This window comes from Dermacentor albipictus, chromosome 7 (genome assembly GCF_038994185.2).
Source record: "Dermacentor albipictus isolate Rhodes 1998 colony chromosome 7, USDA_Dalb.pri_finalv2, whole genome shotgun sequence".
In the NCBI taxonomy this organism is placed as follows: Eukaryota; Metazoa; Arthropoda; class Arachnida; order Ixodida; family Ixodidae; genus Dermacentor; species Dermacentor albipictus.
In genome coordinates this window covers 78,718,894-78,736,535 of record NC_091827.1, presented here as the reverse complement: position 1 = coordinate 78,736,535, position 17,642 = coordinate 78,718,894, and the positions used below count along the sequence as shown (strand labels likewise).

General features: G+C 46.0%; 1 protein-coding gene across 1 annotated transcript in view; it reads left to right on the top strand.

The window, feature by feature from the left end:
* Nucleotides 1-16,635: 16,635 nt before the first annotated feature.
* The window catches only part of LOC135899053 (uncharacterized), a 52,366-nt gene continuing 51,359 nt past the window's right edge, over nucleotides 16,636-17,642 (top strand). Inside the window, exon 1 of the mRNA XM_065428299.1 lies at nucleotides 16,636-16,795. Coding sequence (XP_065284371.1) covers nucleotides 16,759-16,795 — 37 coding nt within the window. The 5' untranslated portion in view covers nucleotides 16,636-16,758. The remainder of the gene's footprint in view (nucleotides 16,796-17,642) is intronic.

The window sequence follows — 17,642 nt, the reverse complement described above, 5'->3', positions numbered from 1 at the left end:
GTGTATGAATGCCCAAGAATATGTATGGAAGATTAATTATAAACCATTCCTCTGTATTTTTATATTTGACTAATAAGATTTCTGGTTGTGCTAAAAAATTTAAATGCGGCTTATATTGAAGGAAAGCTTCCTTTGCCCGTTCCTTTCCCTTACGTTTTCCTGACGACTGCTGTCTTGCAAGAATGGATCTTGATGAATGCATGGGTCACATTGAGCGAAATGTACCCGTCCCAACATCGATGCCGTACAATTATCATCTCTGCTGGCCGCTTCCTACGGTCGTAGAAGTTTGGTCATTAACGGGCCTAGTGCTAACAATTACCGGATATGGTGCAAATGGAGGCACCCGACGACAGCGGGTAACCCACGTAAGCACGGACATGCACTTTAAAACCAACACACCGCTGTTGTCACCGTGTGACATTCTGATCATTCCTTCTTTCTCATGTCATCATTATTCTTTCATAGTTGTCACTCCGTCACCGTCACTGAGTTGCCATATTGTCCTGGTCAGTCCGTCACCTTTGGGTCACCATTTTTATACCGTCATCGTCGTTCCACCACATCAGTCTCTCGTCGTAATGCCATTCTCTTCATTAGGTCGTCATTAAAGATTTGCCCTTATGCCATCGTGGTCGTTCCATAGTCGTCATTTTGTCCTAGTGATTCCAATGCTTCCATCTTATTATCACCATGCCGTTGTTGTCACACCACCATCATGTTTTTACCTTCGTCCGTGCATTACCATCATGTAGTCGTCGACACCTTGTCGTTGCCATGCAACTGTCAATCCAACATCGCCATACCACTGTAATTATTTCACAATTGACGACCTGTTGTGAATGAGTAATAAATTTTACGTGCCAGAAATACGAATTTATTATGAGGCACGGCGTAATGTGAAACTCCGGAATAATTTTGGCCACCAGGAGATCTTTAAGGGACCCGAAATGCACGCGGTTCCGGCATTTCCGCACTTGGTTCTCATCCAAACGCGGTGCCGCGATTTGATCCCGCGACCTCGTCCTTAGCAGCGCAGCACCATAGCCGCCAAGTCACGGTGGCGTGTAGTCACCCTGCTGTCGTCATTCCAACGTTGTCATTCTAACTCCATCGTTCTTTTCGCCTCTCCCTGTCACCATCTCTTTAACATGGCAACACTTGACCTCAGGCCGTGGTCATCTTGTCATTCTCCTCAAGCCATCGTCGTCACTCGAGCATTGTACTCTTATGGTCGTGATGCATTCGTCATCACATGGTCCAGCGTCATCGTTTTCAAGTGATTTAATTGTCGTCGTGTCCATTAGCTTCGTGTCATCACTGTCATTCTCTCGTCTTCGTTTCGTCGTTGCCATGCAGTATTCATTCATTCATTCATTCATTCATTCATTCATTCATTCATTCATTCATTTTATTTCAGCATTACGGTACATTACAGCATGTACAATAACGCTGGGGGCGCAGACTAAAAGCAAGAAGCTTGACGGCGTCTGTAACCTATAGTTGCACTTTCACTGGGGCAACAGCAAATGTTCGTATGCGACAAGCTTATGATGCCAAAGCTATACGTTTGAAAAATAAAACTAAAGGTGTTGAAATTAACATTAAAACGGAAATACTTTACTTTTACGCACGACATCAAAATTAATTAAAACTTGGAGAAACTTTTCAGCGCAAAATCAAAACTTAACAGCAGCAGCATTACAGAAAACAATGCTGGTTCTTTAAAAGATTGGGCAATGCATATGCGATCATTTGTTGGCCATAGTACGGGTTCGTGGTGTAAACCAAAAAGTGATTTCGCGCGTGTCATAAACACGCATTCTTTCAGTCAAATTATAGAGTTCTTTCAAGCACAGATTGTGTGTTTTAATGCCTTGTTTGCAGCGTGTCATTAGTAAAGAATCGTACAAGTCGACAACAGGTATTACGTTTAGGTTTTAACAGATGAGCCCTCTGTGTGCGTGATATGGAGCATTGACAACCAAACGGGCAGCCTTTTTCGGTAATCTAGGAAGCCTCAGAATGTTGGAAATTGTGGTGGTTCCTCAGACAAGGTAGCAATAGCACAGTTTTGAAAGGAAAAGTGAATTATACAACAACAGTTTTACTTTCTCAGGGAAAAGAAAACGTGTGCGCGATAATATACCAACCGAGTGAGAAAGGCTGGAACAAGCATAATCAGACTGCGAATCCCAGGACATGTTTTCGTTAAAGAGTACGCCAAGACATTTCACAGCAGGAACCACCTCAGTTTTTATGTACCAAGAGAAAGCGCCAAATCAAAGTTGACTTTCTTGTTTTTAGCACTGAATAAAATCGCTTTTGTTTTTGACCTATTTATGGTTAGCGAGTTGTTCACACTCCAGGTGTACAGTTTCGGGAGTACGGTATTTGCTCTGGATTGAATTTCCAATAAATCTGATCCTTAAAAAATAAGTTAGTATCGTCCGTATAAATTATAAATTGGGTATTTTCATCTATTCTTACTGCGTCATTAATACACACATTAAAAAGTAGAGGCCCTAGGATGCTTCCCTGCGGTACTCTGTTGTTTAGGCATCGAAATCTTGATTTATAGCTAAGTTGTACCAGCTGCTGCCGATCACTCAAGTAGCTTTGGATAAGTGTGTAAAATGCCCCACGAAATCCGTAATGCTCTAGCTTTTTTAAAAGTGTGGTATGATTGTTCCGATCAAAGGCTTTGGAATAGTCTATAAATATTCCATGTATGTAGAGTTGACTCTCGAAACCATCTAATATGATTTCTTTTTGAAGAAGTAACGTTGATTCCGTGGAACGTTTTTTACTAAAACCAAATTGCAACGGCGTTATGATATTGTGACACGCTGACGAAGAAGATGATTTAATCATCGTCAGAAGAAGACGATGTTCTGGTCTGCGCGCGCTGTTTACCATCTTGTCAGCTGCTATAACTGTCGTAAATATTCTGTAAATACACGTCTGGCTGATTTGAACCCGGTAACATTTTTGGAGGTGGTTGCGGGATCAATATCAAGGCGGATTTACGCAGCGGGCGCTCTTGGCTGCATCTACAATGCCAGCACAAGGCGAGGATGCTTCGCGCCCGTCGGCACCCATGCCCACCGTCATTCTAGCAACACCCTGCGACCCAGGAACCTTTTCTGGCACCGACGACACTGATGTCCAAGACTGGCTTCAACTATATGAGCGGGAGAGCGCCAGCAACCACTGGGACCAGACTATCATGCTCACTAATTTGATATTTTACCTCGTGGGCATGGCACGCGTCTGCTTTCAGACCCACGAGGAGGAACTTACCAGCTGGGACATTTGCAAACAGAAACGCAAAGATTTGTTTGGCAAGCCTGTTGGACGTCAGTGCGCCGCCCAAAAAGACCTCGCTTCGCGTGTCCAGACGTGCACTGAATCCTATCTGACGTACATCAAGGCCGTACTCGCTCTGTGCCGCAAAGTGGATCCGAAGATGTCCGACCCTGATAAAGTTTCACATGCCTTTAAGGGCATAGCAGGTTATGCCTTCCATCTCCTAGTCTTCAAGAATTCTTCCACTGTGCAAGACATCATTACGGAATGCCGGCGGTTTGAAGAAGCCAAGAGTCGCCGCATTGCCCAGCCGTTTGCCCGCCTTCCCAACACGGCTGCTAAGTCCACCTGCGAAGACCTCCGCAGTCCGCCCACACCCAATCGCTCTGACTACATCCTCCATGTCATCCGACGTGAAATAGAAGCCGCATCTCCTGTCACGACTGCAACCCATGGCTCCGACAATTGCCAGGCGACCGTCTCATTGATACAGTCCGTCATGCGCCAAGAATTATGCGCAGACGTTGGATTGACCAACGCCTACTCAGTTATCGGCCTTACTACACTCCGTCCAGCACTGTCATACGCACCCGCCACCTGAATTCCCCAACGCGGTATCACAACCCGGCTGAATAGCGTACTCCGGACGACAGGCCTATATGCTTCACTTGTGGCCGTATCTGCCATATTTCACGTCACTGCCGGTCTTCGTTGAATTCGACACCCTGCTACCGCCCATCCCGCGGCCCTCATGCTGCTCCTACGTTCGCCCCGCTGGGTGCTTTTCGCGACATTGGAGCGGAATAAAGTCGTGACGCCTCCTTCCAACACCTTATTCAACGTTTAACTTCAACGACGCCAGATCCTTTCCTTCGCATGTTTGAACTTCAAGATGGTATATTGTACCGCTCTAACATGCGCCCGGACGGGCTTGCCCGACTCTTCGTTGTGCCTGAGCATCTGCGTCAAACTGTTCTCGCGCAGCTTCATGATGTACCAACTGCAAGTCACCTTGGCGTGTCACGGACTTATGACCGCGTTCGTCGGCGCTTCTTTTGACCTGGTCTATACCGTGACGTCAGCCGTTGTGTCGCTGCGTGTGATCTTTGCCAACGACGCAACAAGCCGACTACACTCTGTGCTGGTCGCGTTCAACCACTTGAAGTACCATCAGAACCATTCTTCCGTGTAGGTGTTGATCTTTTATGCCATTTTCCTACGTCTGCTTTGGGAAACAAGTAGATTGCTGTAAAAACAGACTACGCCACCCGATATGCAATTACACGGGTTCTTCCGACAAGCTGTGCAACCGATGTTGCCGACTTTCTCTAGAAAACGTCATCCTTCACCACGGCGCCCCTCGACAGCTCCTAACCGACTGAGGCCGCTACTTTTTTTCTAAAGTTGCCAATGCCATTCTACACTCATGCGCGACTAAACACAAACTTGCTACTGCTTACCATCCACAAACGAATGGTCTAACCGAGAGCGTTAACCGCAACCCTTACTGATATGCTGTTCGTGTTTGTCTCCGATGACCATCGCGACTGGGACGTTGCGCTGCCGTTCGCTACTTTCGCCTATAATTCGTCTCACCATGATACCGCAGGCTTCTCTGCATTCTTCCTCTTGTTTGGCCGCGACCCTACGTTACCTTTCGACACCGTTCTGCCTGCTTGTCTGAATTCCACATCCGAGTACGCCCGTGAAGCCATCCTCAAGGCACAAGAAGCACGCCATATTGCCCGACGTCGACTTGTGGAGTCGCAGGACAATCAGCGGCGCTTATATGACGCCCGCCGTCGTGTCGTCCATTACACACCGGGCGCCCTGCTTTTCCTTTCGTCGCCGTCGCGACGCGTTGGCCTCTCGGAGAAGTTACTTCCACGCTTCTCCGGCCCTTACCATGTCTTGCGTCAAGTGACTGACGTCGCGTACGAAATCACCCCTCTTGAGCCAACCATGGCTCAGCATCACTGCGACGTGGAGCATGTCGCGCGTCTTAAAGGGACACTAAAGGGAAACAATAAATCAGTTTAGACTAATGGAGAATTGTTTGAGAACCCTGCAGGCAGTCATTTTAAGAAAATAGTTTGATTATTCGATGAGAAAATGAAGGTCAAAGTATCAGTATTTGAATTTCGCTCCGAAACTCCAGCGCCGGTACGTCAGCGTGACGTCAGGGAATCCAAAGTGTGTTTTCGCATTTGGGCCGCGTTGGCTGAATAAAAGTTCCCGAAATTTGGCATGTTTATTATTTGGTTCCTTTAGAACACAATGTAGTCAATCTGTACCGCTGTTTAGAATTAGTAGGCCCTAGAAGATGCCATCAAAATCTATGACGTCAAAGCCCCCAGGTGCGGGAACTCAAGTAGGCGTCGCCACCCGCACTTCGTTCTCGCGCTTTTTCTGGCTTACCAAACGTCTTATTGTTGTAACAGTGGTGTTTTTGGTGTTGTAGAACGGTAATTTACTGATGCAGAAGAAATCTTTTTTCCCTTTAGTGCCCCTTTAAGTGGCATTACTCGCCCGCCTCGGAGCCAGCACTGAGCCGGTGCTTCAGCCGCCGGGGATCGTGTGATGCACAGACGAAGATGTTTCAATCATCGTTGGAAGAAGATGTTCTGGTCTCCGCGCCCTGGCTACCATCTACCCAGCTGCTATAATTGTTGTAAATATTCTGTAAATACACGTCTGACTGTTTTTAACCCCGTAACAATATTGTTACGTGAGCTGAAGCCGAATACTATTTACAATTTATTTACAGGTAAGCTCACGGAGGCCAAAATGGCGACGCCATATCAAGCCGGCACACACGGCGTCTTCGTCCTCCTCAGTGCAGCCACACTGTGGCGGCTGTTCCATAGCAATATTATGGCGACTCAAAAAACTATTCATTCTTATGTGAATCAACTTTTCACTACCTTTGGAAAAATGGGCAGTATGGAAATAGGCCTGCAGTTTGATACATTATTTTTGTCATCGCCTTTGAAAATAACGTTGACTTTATCATCTTGAAGCTGTCTCGGGAAATCGCAAGAAGGAAAGGTTAGATTCATCACATGTGTTAGGGCTGGGGGAATGATGTCAAACACGTACTTAACCGGTCGAACTTGTAGATCATCAGGATCGGCGCAGTATCTATTTTTGAGGGACGAAAACAATGCTACAACTTCTGGCTGGGAGACGGGAAACAAATACGCAGAGTCACGTGTTTTCGAAGCCATAGATTCTATGCAGGACGTATTATGAACACTGCTTGTGACAGAGGCAAAAAAATTGTTAAAAAGTTGAGCTAGCTTACTGCCAGTGAAAGTATCGTTATCTAATTTCATCTCAGTGGGACCTGTGTTTTCTTTAGAATAACATTCCAAGAAGGAATTGAGCCTTTTCCAGAGTAGTTCCGGTTTTCTATATACTTCGTGAATAAACAAGGTATAAAAGTATCGTTCTTTTCGCCGGCGCAAAATGGTACTTGTTTTCTTCCGGATTTGCAAATCGAATTTGAAATTTTCAAGTTATTTGCAAAGCGGAGGAGCTTTTTCCCCTAAGGAACCTTTCAAACAGTGCATTTTTTATCGATGATAGCTTTCAAGCATTCAGAAGTAAGCCACAGCTTTCTTGCCTTACGAGGACGGGTCTTTTTGATGTAACGAAAACTTAAGGCGAAGGCTGTTTTAATTTCGTCTATTAGTAGTTCATACACATGAGTAGCGTCACCAGTGCCATAGATGGAGCGCCAGTATGTAGTTAGTAAAATTGAACGAAAACGCTGCAATGTCTCCTGGTTTACGTTACGGTATGTGACTGAGCTTTCATGTTTTTTTTTGTTTTTTGAGTTTGGTTTGTTAAAGCTTTGTATTATGTATATGGGCAAATAGTCACTAATATGTGATCCGAGAACTCCTGAGTGAATTGTTTGATTTTGACAGTTTGTGGTAAAAGCATCAATACATGTCGACGTACTTAACTGTACACGTGTCCGTTGTTTTATCACATTTGCCAACGCATTTACTTCGAGCATTTCCGTAAGTTGTGCCAGTGGCACTTAGTTGCTCAAGAAATCAATGTTAATATCATCTCCCAAAATTAGTTTGTAATTATTGTCGTTAATCCAAGCAATAAATTCCTCTAAAGAAGATAAAAATGGAGGTAGTGTCCCGCCAGCCTTGTTCGCTGACTGAATAAATGTGCCTCGATGAGCTCCTCGGCCGTGTTGTGCACACCTAGTCGTAGTATGCGTTCTGTGGACGTACTGATTGGCAGGCCCATCGCCTGCTTATATGCCTTTCTGATCATTGTGTTGATTTTCTTGACTTCCGTCTCGTTGAGTAGTGCGTATGGAATAGCGTAAGTTATTCGAGACACGACGAAGGCTTGGACAAGCCGAAGTGTGTCCGCCTCCCCCATGACTCTTGTCTTGGTTGTTATTCGCCGGATCATGTGCGTAACTTGAGCTGTTGTATTCTTAAGCTATTGAATATTGTATTGGTGCAATCCGACTGGAAAACCATTCCCAATATCTTTACGCTGTGAGACGGAACGATGGTGTGTCCCTCTAGTTGTATGTTGACAGTGGGCGAGTCGGATGTGTGCTTCTTTCGCGGTGAGACCAGGAGTAGCTCCGACTTTTGGGGGGCGCAGCAGAGCCCGCATGATTTAGCATAGTCGCTTCCCACGTCTGCACCTTCCTGCAAGCGGTTCTCCATTTCCCCGATGGACCCTCTGGACGACCAGATGGTGATGTTGTCGGCATAGAGGCCATGCCGGATGCCCGGGATATTATCGAGGAGCGGCAGCAGGCCTATTAGGGCGATATTGAAAAGGAGGGAGGATAACACTGCGCCCTGTGGTGTGCCGTGCCCGCCCAGTAAGAAGGGGTTTGTGGCTTTGTCCCCAACCTTTAGGATGGCTTTTCTATCTGACAGGAAATCCCTGATATAGGAGTACGTCCTGGCCCCACAGCCCAGCTCTTTAGCCTCTTTAAGATTGCTATGTGCTTGACGTTATCGAACGCCCCTTTAAGATCTAAGGCGAGGATAGCCGTGGGGGAGTCGCGTGTCAGGGAGGGAGATACGATCTCTCCAATGCTCTTCACGGCGTGTTTACAGGAGGTATTCAGAGACCTGGGTTGGGAAGAAATGGGGATAAAAGTTAATGGAGAATACCTTAGTAACTTGGGATTCGCTGATGATATTGCCTTGCTTAGTAACTCAGGGGACCAACTGCAATGCATGCTCACTGACCTGGAGAGGCAAAGCAGAAGAGTAGGTCTAAAAATTAATCCGCAGAAAACTAAAGTAATGTTTAACAGTCTTGGAAGAGAACAGCAGTTTACAATAGGTAGCGAGGCACTGGAAGTCGTAAGGGAATACATCTACTTAGGGCAGGTAGTGACTGCGGCTCCGGATCATGAGACGGAAATAATAAGAAGAATAGGAATGGGCTGTGGTGCGATTGGCAGGCATTCTCAGATCATGAACAGCAGGTTGCCATTGTCCCGAAAGAGAAAAGTGTATAACAGCTGTGTCTTACCAGTACTCACCTACGGGGCAGAAACCTGGAGGCTTATGAAAAGGGTTCTACTCAAATTGAGGACGACGCAACGAGCTATGGAAAGAAGAATGATAGGTGTAACGTTGAGGGATAAGAAAAGAGCAGATTGGGTGAGGGAACAAACACGAGTTAATGACATCTTAGTTGAAATCAAGAAAAAGAAATCGGCATGGGCAGGACATGTAATGAGGAGGGAAGATAACCGATGGTCATGAAGGGTTACGGACTGGATTCCAAGGGAAGGGAAGCGTAGCAGGGGGCGGCAGAAAGTTAGGTGGGCGGATGAGATTAAGAAGTTTGCAGGGACGGCATGGCCACAATTAGTACATGACTGGCGTTGTTGGAGAAATATGGGAGAGGCCTTTGCCCTGCACTGGGCCTAACCAGGCTAATGATGATGATGTTGCGTGTCGCTGGTACAATCATATCTTCTTTAAGCTGAAGTAGGATGTCTTGAGTTGAGAGGTGTGGACGGAATCCTATCATCGTTTTTGGAAGTTTCCCCGAGTCCTCCAGGAATGGTTGTAACCGGTTGAGAACGATGTGCTCTAGGAGCTTTCCTACAAACGAAGTGAGGGAGATTGGTCGTAGGTTCTCAATGGCTGGTGGCTTGCCTTATTTCGGTATCAGACGATCCTCGGCAATTTTCCAGTTCTTGGGAAGGTTTTCTTTCCTCCATACTTCGTTAAGATGAGCGGTAAGCTCTAGTAGCGAGGGGCTGTCAAGATTTACAAGTGCCTTATTGGTAATTTGGTCCATTTCTGTTGCTGTGTGGCGTTTCATCATCATCATCATCAGCATCATCATCATCATCATCATCATTTATTATTCCCTTAAGGGCCCCATTTGGGGTATTACATAAGGGGGAGGCAAAACAATAATACAAACATCGAATGAATAGTCATGTACAAAGCAAAAAAACAAAGGCAACAACTGAAAAGACACTAGAAGTACAGGTTTTTGCATGATTAGCTGCAAATATGGGTGGTTAGTAACTCTCGAAATTTCGAAGGGTTTCGCTCTACAACAATGGATTCCGGGAGCGAGTTCCATTGTTCTATTGCAGAGGGAAGGAAGGATTTGTTAAAAGCGTTTGTAGAACCATGAAGGCGTTGGATACATAAAGAATTGAATAGACGATGTGATGAGCGAATGGGTGGAAATAAAAGTGAGGAACGAAGGTCAGGAAAGTTATAGTACAATTTATGGAATAGGCAGAGTTGCGAAATTATGCGTCTTAATGCTAAAAGGGGTAGACCAATGGATAACTTTAAGTTAGTAACGCTGATAGTGTTGTCATAATTCGATAAGATAAAGCGGGAGGCACGATTTTGAGTAGCTTCTAAAGTGTCAGTCAAGTACTTTTGATGTGGATTCCAAATTGCAGACGCGTATTCTAACTTGGTACGGATGAAAATTTCATATGCTAGTTTACGAATCGACGGAGGAGACAAGGATAGGGATCTTTTAATATAGTTAAGGGATCTTGAAGCATCGGCGGTTATTTGTTGGATGTGGTTCGACCAATTTAGTTTGTTAGTGATGATAACGCCAAGGTAGCGGTAACTGTCGACCTCGGATAAATTCACAGAGCCCAAGGAGTATAGAAATTTGGATGTAGAGCGTTTACGTGATACATGCATTAACTTGCATTTGGAGACATTTAGATCCATCATCCAGCGTGAGCACCACTTGTCAATAGAATTTAGGTCATTTTGCAGAATGGATTGGTCAGTGTTAGTAGTGACACGACGGTAAATAACACAGTCATCGGCGAATAGACGTATTGTGGATGATATGTCTGTTGGGAGGTCGTTAATGTATATTAGAAAAAGGAGTGGGCCGTGGACGGATCCCTGTGGTACACCGGATATTACTTTGGTAGTATCTGAACAGCGACCGCCAACACAGGTGAACTGGAGGCGATCTGTCAGGAAGCAAATGATCCATGATAGGATTAGAGGGTCGAGATGAAGGCAAGAAAGTTTGGACACTAGTCGGTGATGAGGGACGCGGTCGAAAGCCTTTGAAAAATCTAAGTAAATTACGTCAGTCTGAAATGAAGAATCTAAGTTTAGGTGGAGATCTGTGGTGAATTCGAAAAGTTGTGTTTCGCATGATAAGCCTGGACGAAAGCCATGTTGTTTGCTAAAGAAAAAAGAATTTCTGTCGAGGTGGGAAGCTATTTGGGAATAAATGACGTGTTCTAAAAGTTTACAGGCAATACATGTAAGTGAGATCGGGCGATAGTTGGATGGGTCGGAGCGCTTACCAGATTTAAAAACGGGGGTTACTTTGCTTAGTTTCCAGTCTTTGGGAATAGTACCCTCGCTTATAGACTGGAAAAAAATGATTTGTAATATCTGGCTAGAAATGACGTTAGTGCCTTTTAGTATCTTTACCGGTATGTTGTCAGGTCCGGGGGAGCTAGATATGTTAAGTTTATTGATTAGGCTTGCGATTCCTTCAGCAGTTACATCAATGGGAGGCATTTCATTGCCGCAAAATCTTGGTAAAACAGGAATGTTGGTGGAAGATTCACAAGTGAAGACGGAAGAGAAGTATGAATTGAAGACGTCAGAACGCTTTTCAACTGGAACATGGGACCCATTAGGATTAGTTATGGTAATGTTATGCGACTGATTTCTATTTGGTGCGAGTATTTTCCAAAATTTTTTCGGGTTTACACGGATGATATTGAGAAGATCCTGGTGATAAAATTTTTTCTTAGAAAGCTTCAGAAGGCTGTTGTACTCGCGCAGGCAGGTGAAATACTTCTTCCATTTAGGGGCGAAACCGCATTTTTTTGCCACTCTGAAAAGCCGCTTTTTCTTCTGTGCTAGTTTTTTCAGTTGGTTTGTGTACCAAGGCTTTCCCATGACACCACGAATACACACAAGAGGTACGTGCTTATTGATTAAGCTGAGTAGCTTATGCTTATATAACAGCCAGTTTGTATCAACAGACCTTCTGAAGGCAGTTGCTTTGAGGTATTCAAAAAAAAATATTCAGTTCAGTGTTAATTATGGAAAAGTCAGCTTTTTTGTATTCCCGAATTAGTTTTATTGAAAGCTGTTTGACTGGAACAGGGATTTCTAAATTGAAAAGTACAATACTGTGATCACTCAGCCCATTGACACATGCTATAGACTGAATGTATTCGGGTTGGGAAGTGAGGACCAGGTCAAGGGTGTTTGAGCCACGTGTAGGTAAATTTACTGTTTGTGTAAGGTTGAAGTTTAAGGCTAAATCAAGGAAATCTTTTGACTGGCGGGATGATGCTGTTAGAGTGTCCCAGTTTATATCCGGAAAGTTAAAATCACCACAAATAATATAGTTAGCACGCGGGAATAGAGAAGATGCATCTAAAATGACAGCCCATTATCATGACAGCCATTATCACAGCCCAAATCAAGCCCATTATCGCCGCGGTTACCTCATGTTGATCAATGTCCTCATCTAGGAGCTCGTTAGGTGTGCCGGTGTAGGGTGGCAGAGGCTCCGATGGCTGTGTGGGGAAGTACTGGGCTTTGTGATTCAAAAGGAGGTCCGCCTCGTTTCCAGGAAATTGGTGAATTACTCGGGCCATATTGTGGTGGGATTCCATTTTGCTGCTGGCCGGTTTGATTAAATACCTCAATAACTTCCACGTCTTGGAAGTACTCAGTCTTCCTCTCAAGCAGTCGCAGAGGGATAGCCAATTCTCTCGGCATAGCGTGGTAGCGTATTCCGCAGCCTCTTGTGTGAGTAGTGCTATTCGCCTCTCGAGCTTGCGATTTAATCTTTGCCATTTCCAACGCTTCAGCAGGCTACGCCGGGCTTCCCACATGTGGAGTAAGCGAGCGTCGATGCTTGGAGTGGTGGTGGATGTTTCAAGCATTTTGGTGTGCGACTTCGCATCCTTGTGAATCTGAGTGATCCAGTCCTTAATTGACTGCAGCTGTTGGCTATCCAAAGCCTATACAAAGCTATACAAAGCCTATCGTGGCTTTGTATTCGAGCCCATGGAGAGTGGTGGCTAGCAGCGCGTGGTCGCTGCCTAGGTACTCCTGCAGATTGGTCGAGGAAGCTTGGGAGATACTTCTGGTGGGGGTAAGTCGGGGTTCGTGTCTCTTTGAGCACTTGTGCCGAGCCTCATGCTATTCCTTGGATCGTTGACGAGTGTGAGATCCATGTCCTCAATAACTTCGCGAAGCATGTCTCCCCTGGGATTGGTGTACGTATAACCCCAGAGGGAGTGGGCTGCATTAAAGTCACCCACAATTAGAAGCGGATGGTTGCCTGCTGCGTGCATGGCTTGCGCCAAAACCAGTTTGAGGGCCGATGGCGCGCTTTTAGGCCGACAGTAGACGTTTAGAACAAACATGGGACCCTTTTTCTTTGTTGCGTGTGGGATAATTTCGAGCAGAATGGCAAGCGGTTCGGATTGCTGGAGATGGTGTTGAACGGCCACTAGCTTCTTACTGACCAGGGTGTGAAGGCTGCTGCCTGTATCGGTGCCATAAGTGACGTATGGGTGGGCGGACGTGTGTGTTCATTTCTTGCAGTGTGATGATTTCAGGTGGTCTTGTTGACGTAGCGATGTACTGTATCAGCGATCCATGCTTGTTCTTGTAGCCCCGGCAATTCCACTGCCACACCGTGGTTTCGCCTGCTGAGCCCCCGCGCTTACTGCATATATGTTGAGGCGGAGCCATCTTGGTTATCAAGGGGTGGTGATGCGTGCACAAGATGGGGCTCTGGAAAGCCCAGAGAATCTGGCAATTCTGGAAGGGTCTGATGAGCTGTTTTCTTAAGGCGCCGGCTTTGACGAGCTTCTAGTGCTAGTATGCGTTCCTCTAGTTTCATGATGCGTTCGGCCAACTGAGTGTTAGAGTGTTGTTGTTGAGTGGCGAATTGTTGTTGTTGTGCCGCTGACTGTTGTATTGCTGTGAGTTGTTGATGCATAGTAGCTTGTAGGGATGTCTGAAGGCTCTGAATAGCTTTTGCTACTACCTCTTCTACCTTCTGGAGATCGGCATATTGGACGGGTATGACTCCCTGCGGTGCAGTGGGCTGCGCGGTTGCTCGTTGTGGTGTCGGATTTGAAGTGACTGTGTGATCTGGCTGCTCTTCCCGTTTCCGCTTCTCCGGGGGTGGGGTTGAAGTGCTTTGTGTAGGGGTGGTGCTATTTCTTCCAAGCAATTCATCTTTAAGTGCTACGATTTCTGCGTGTAGGCTAGTGATTTCTGATTTGAGTTTTGCATTTTCTTCATTGAGATGCCTAATCTGGGCATGTGCCTGTGCCAGCTCTGTGTCAACAGGGGGGGGGGGGGGACGAGCTTTGGGAGAAACAACCTGTGCCCAGCTCATCTGCTGCGTGACCTGCACTGCTACCTTGCTTCCCCTCCGGCCACTTGCGGAACGACCACGGCTCAAAGTCCTGCCATGCGATGGCCTCCGTCGTCGCGATGAGGTCCTACGCCTGGAACCGGAACCGGAACGCGGCCTGGAACTCCTCCTCCCCTGGACAGCTCCGCGTCGTTTCGGGGACCGCGACTTGCGGGATGCTGAGTGCTCGCCACGCGGCCTCGGAGACGAGGAGCCTGCTGTCAGGGTCTGCTGCGGTTTCCGGCGGTTGATGGGTGCCAAGAACCTGTTGGGGCAGGTTTTCGCCTCTGTCGGGTGATTCTCGCCGCACAGAGAGCACCGAGGGTGGCACTCGTGCTGCTCCGTTGCTAGCGAAGTGCCGCACTCTCTGCACTTGGGTGTGCCGGGGGGCCGCGGGCAGACGTCCTCTCTGTGGCCTGTCTCGTTGCAGGTTCGACAATGTGGCACGGTTCTCTTGTAGAGGTAGCACCGCAGAAGAAGGCCGGAAAATTCGATGTAATATGGTACTGTTTTTCCCAAGAATGTGATCACCATGGCTGGGGTGCTTTTGGCAGGCATTCTCAGATCATGAAGAGCAGGTTGCTATTATCCGTCAAGAGAAAAGTGCATAACAGCTGTGCCATACCAGTAATTAGCTACGAGGCAGAAACCTGGATGCTTACGAAAAGGGTTCTACTTAAATTGAGGACGACGCAAGGAGCTAAGAATAATGATGGGTGTAGCATTAAGGGATAAGAGGAGAGCAGATTGGGTGAGGAAAAAAACGCCAGTTAATGCCATCTTAGTTGAAATCAAGAAAAGGAAATGGGCATGAGCAGGACATGTAATGAGGAGGGCAGATAACCGACGGTCATTAGGAGTTATGGACTGGATTCTAAAGGAATGAAAGCGTAGCAGGGGGCGGCAGTAAGTTAGGTGGGCGCATAAGATTAAGGAGTTTGCAGGGACAACATGGCCAGAATTAGCACATGACCGGGGTAGTTGCAGAAGTATGGGAGAGGCCTTTCCCCTGCAGCGGACATAGTCAGGCTGATGATGATGATGATGATGATGATGATGATGATGATGATGACCGTTATCCGTTCGAGCGGGAGTGGTCGCGTTTGAGATTTACACCAAGCCATGGTAGGCATAAATTGTGAAACTAAAATTGGCGCATATCAGGCGTAATAGGACGTACGAGACTGATATTTCTGGCATAAATTCCACGCTTGCTCGGCTAAGCTACCCGGCATTCGACACGTGCTCCCCAGAAACGGCGTGGAGAGACTCAAGCATTCTTGCTCATTCATTATTCTTCTTCATTCTTCTTCTCACAGGGGTATGCAAGCATTCTGAGAGTGCCACCGCAGGAGAGGAAGCCGAGCGCAGGATACCCTAGCATGTGTGAGTACAGCGGCCTTAGGCGACTCAGGGAAGTGGCGGGTGCCTACAGGAGGAAGATTGTTTCTTGACTCTCTGCAAAATAAACGGGCCCCCTGCGAATAACGAGCGAGCTCAATTATAAAATTAGACCAGAAGACCCCACTCTAGCTCTAACGTAGCTTAGGCATGCAAGTGTTCTAAAGCGTGTATTTCGTTATGCCGTTTCTGTACCCTACTGACCATGCGCCGTCTGCCACACTACACTTTACGTCCCACAGGTGCTGGCACTCAAGGAGAATAAATTGTTGGGCTACTTGGCCTTGCCTTTTAGATCACGAAAGTTAGCGCAACCAAAAGGCAACGCATGGAGGAAGCACCTGTCTTTGTATTGCCTTCCTGTGCGCGTTATCTTTCTGTTGCGATAAATTTACTCATCAGAAGTCCCCTTACAACATTGAGCTATTGGATGTCCCTCTGTCTACGCATATTTGCAGTATCTATATACATTGATCAGTGCTAAATAATCGACTGATTCTAGTATAACACATATGGCGTAAGTGCCATTTACAGACAACAGGAAAAACTATGCATGACGATGTAATCGGCACGTATTTGTCGGGCTACACTAGTGGCGTAACACGATTCATGAGTGAGAATCTGCTTCCATTTCATGGGCCTGTAATGCACACGTGTTTGATAACGTAAAAAGGAATCCGCCACCTCGGATCTCACTTATTGTCTCATCTTTTGAAACATCCGTTTAATGTCAGTGATCCACCAAAATAAAAAGGGCCTCTTTTGTAAGGTGTGCCTGCTGTAGGACTTTCACGGCCGCTCAGTCTTCTGAATACGGGAAAGACCTGGAACATATTTTCATCCTGAAACCGTGCGTATCTTCTTGTATAATCATGTATTGCTCAACAATCTTCAGAAAAAGTTTCTTTTATTTAGCGGGACACGTCAGTACCACCGTCGAAAAATTCAACGTATATAAAGGGGTTGTCAAGCAACCACGCCGGCCAGCAACAAGCCGTCTCAGCGTATGTACACAGTCTAGCTTCGTCGATGTGAGCAGGTGGTTTCTGGAAGGATGCGCTTAAAGCCTGTTTCAGCTCTTTAGGTGCACGTCTAGACGTAGGCAAGCAAGCTGATCAAGCGATGACGAAGGGAGCAACGACGTTATTTGTCCTTGTCGGTAAGCGACAATACCGGTCACTCCCATGCGTTTTTTCACGCAGGTTGCTAAACTTTAGTACATTTTGTTTGGTGAAAGCTCTGACACAGCCATCGAAAAGCTTTTTTGCATTTCAGGAAAACAATAATTAGGACGAAAGCCTCAAAGTTTCATGCACGCCTTCTGCTTGCTGCATGCTGAAATATTCGATCCACATCTCGTTTGGCTGGCATTCAACTGAAAATATTCTTCCATTGTGTTGAACGGGAACGGAAGTGCTACTTCTTCATACGCTACACGTTGTGCAATTCAGAGTATTTAAACATGTCTTTTTCAAATAGAAGCTATTCATAATCGATACAAGTTGGCATCAATAGCGGCGAACTGCATCTGTGAAGTTCCACACTAATATATTCTGATTGAATTCCATCAAAACCGTGATAATCTCGATAATATGAGCGTAAAAACAAATGTCGTACTGAATGTTGAAAGAACTAGCTTTTCTGCACGTCCTCATAGGTTCTCTATTTGTTTTATTCTCAGGCTTGCTTGAGTACAAAAACATACACGTTACTGAAAACGTACACGTTATCTGCCCTGATTTGCAAGTTTTTGATTTCATACTGATACTGCAATACGAAGGAACACCTGCGTTACCTTACAGCGAATTTGCACTGTGACTTTAAGTGCTCAAAAACAATATATATACCAGTTAACCCGATGCTACAAAAGCACTGCATCCTTCACCAAATTCATATTTAGAGAAAGAGGCAGGGCATGCTTACAGTAATACGCAGGCAAATTAGAATGATGTTTAGGGTAAACAAGGGATTAAATAAAGATCACTAAACCCCATGTTGTGCCGTTT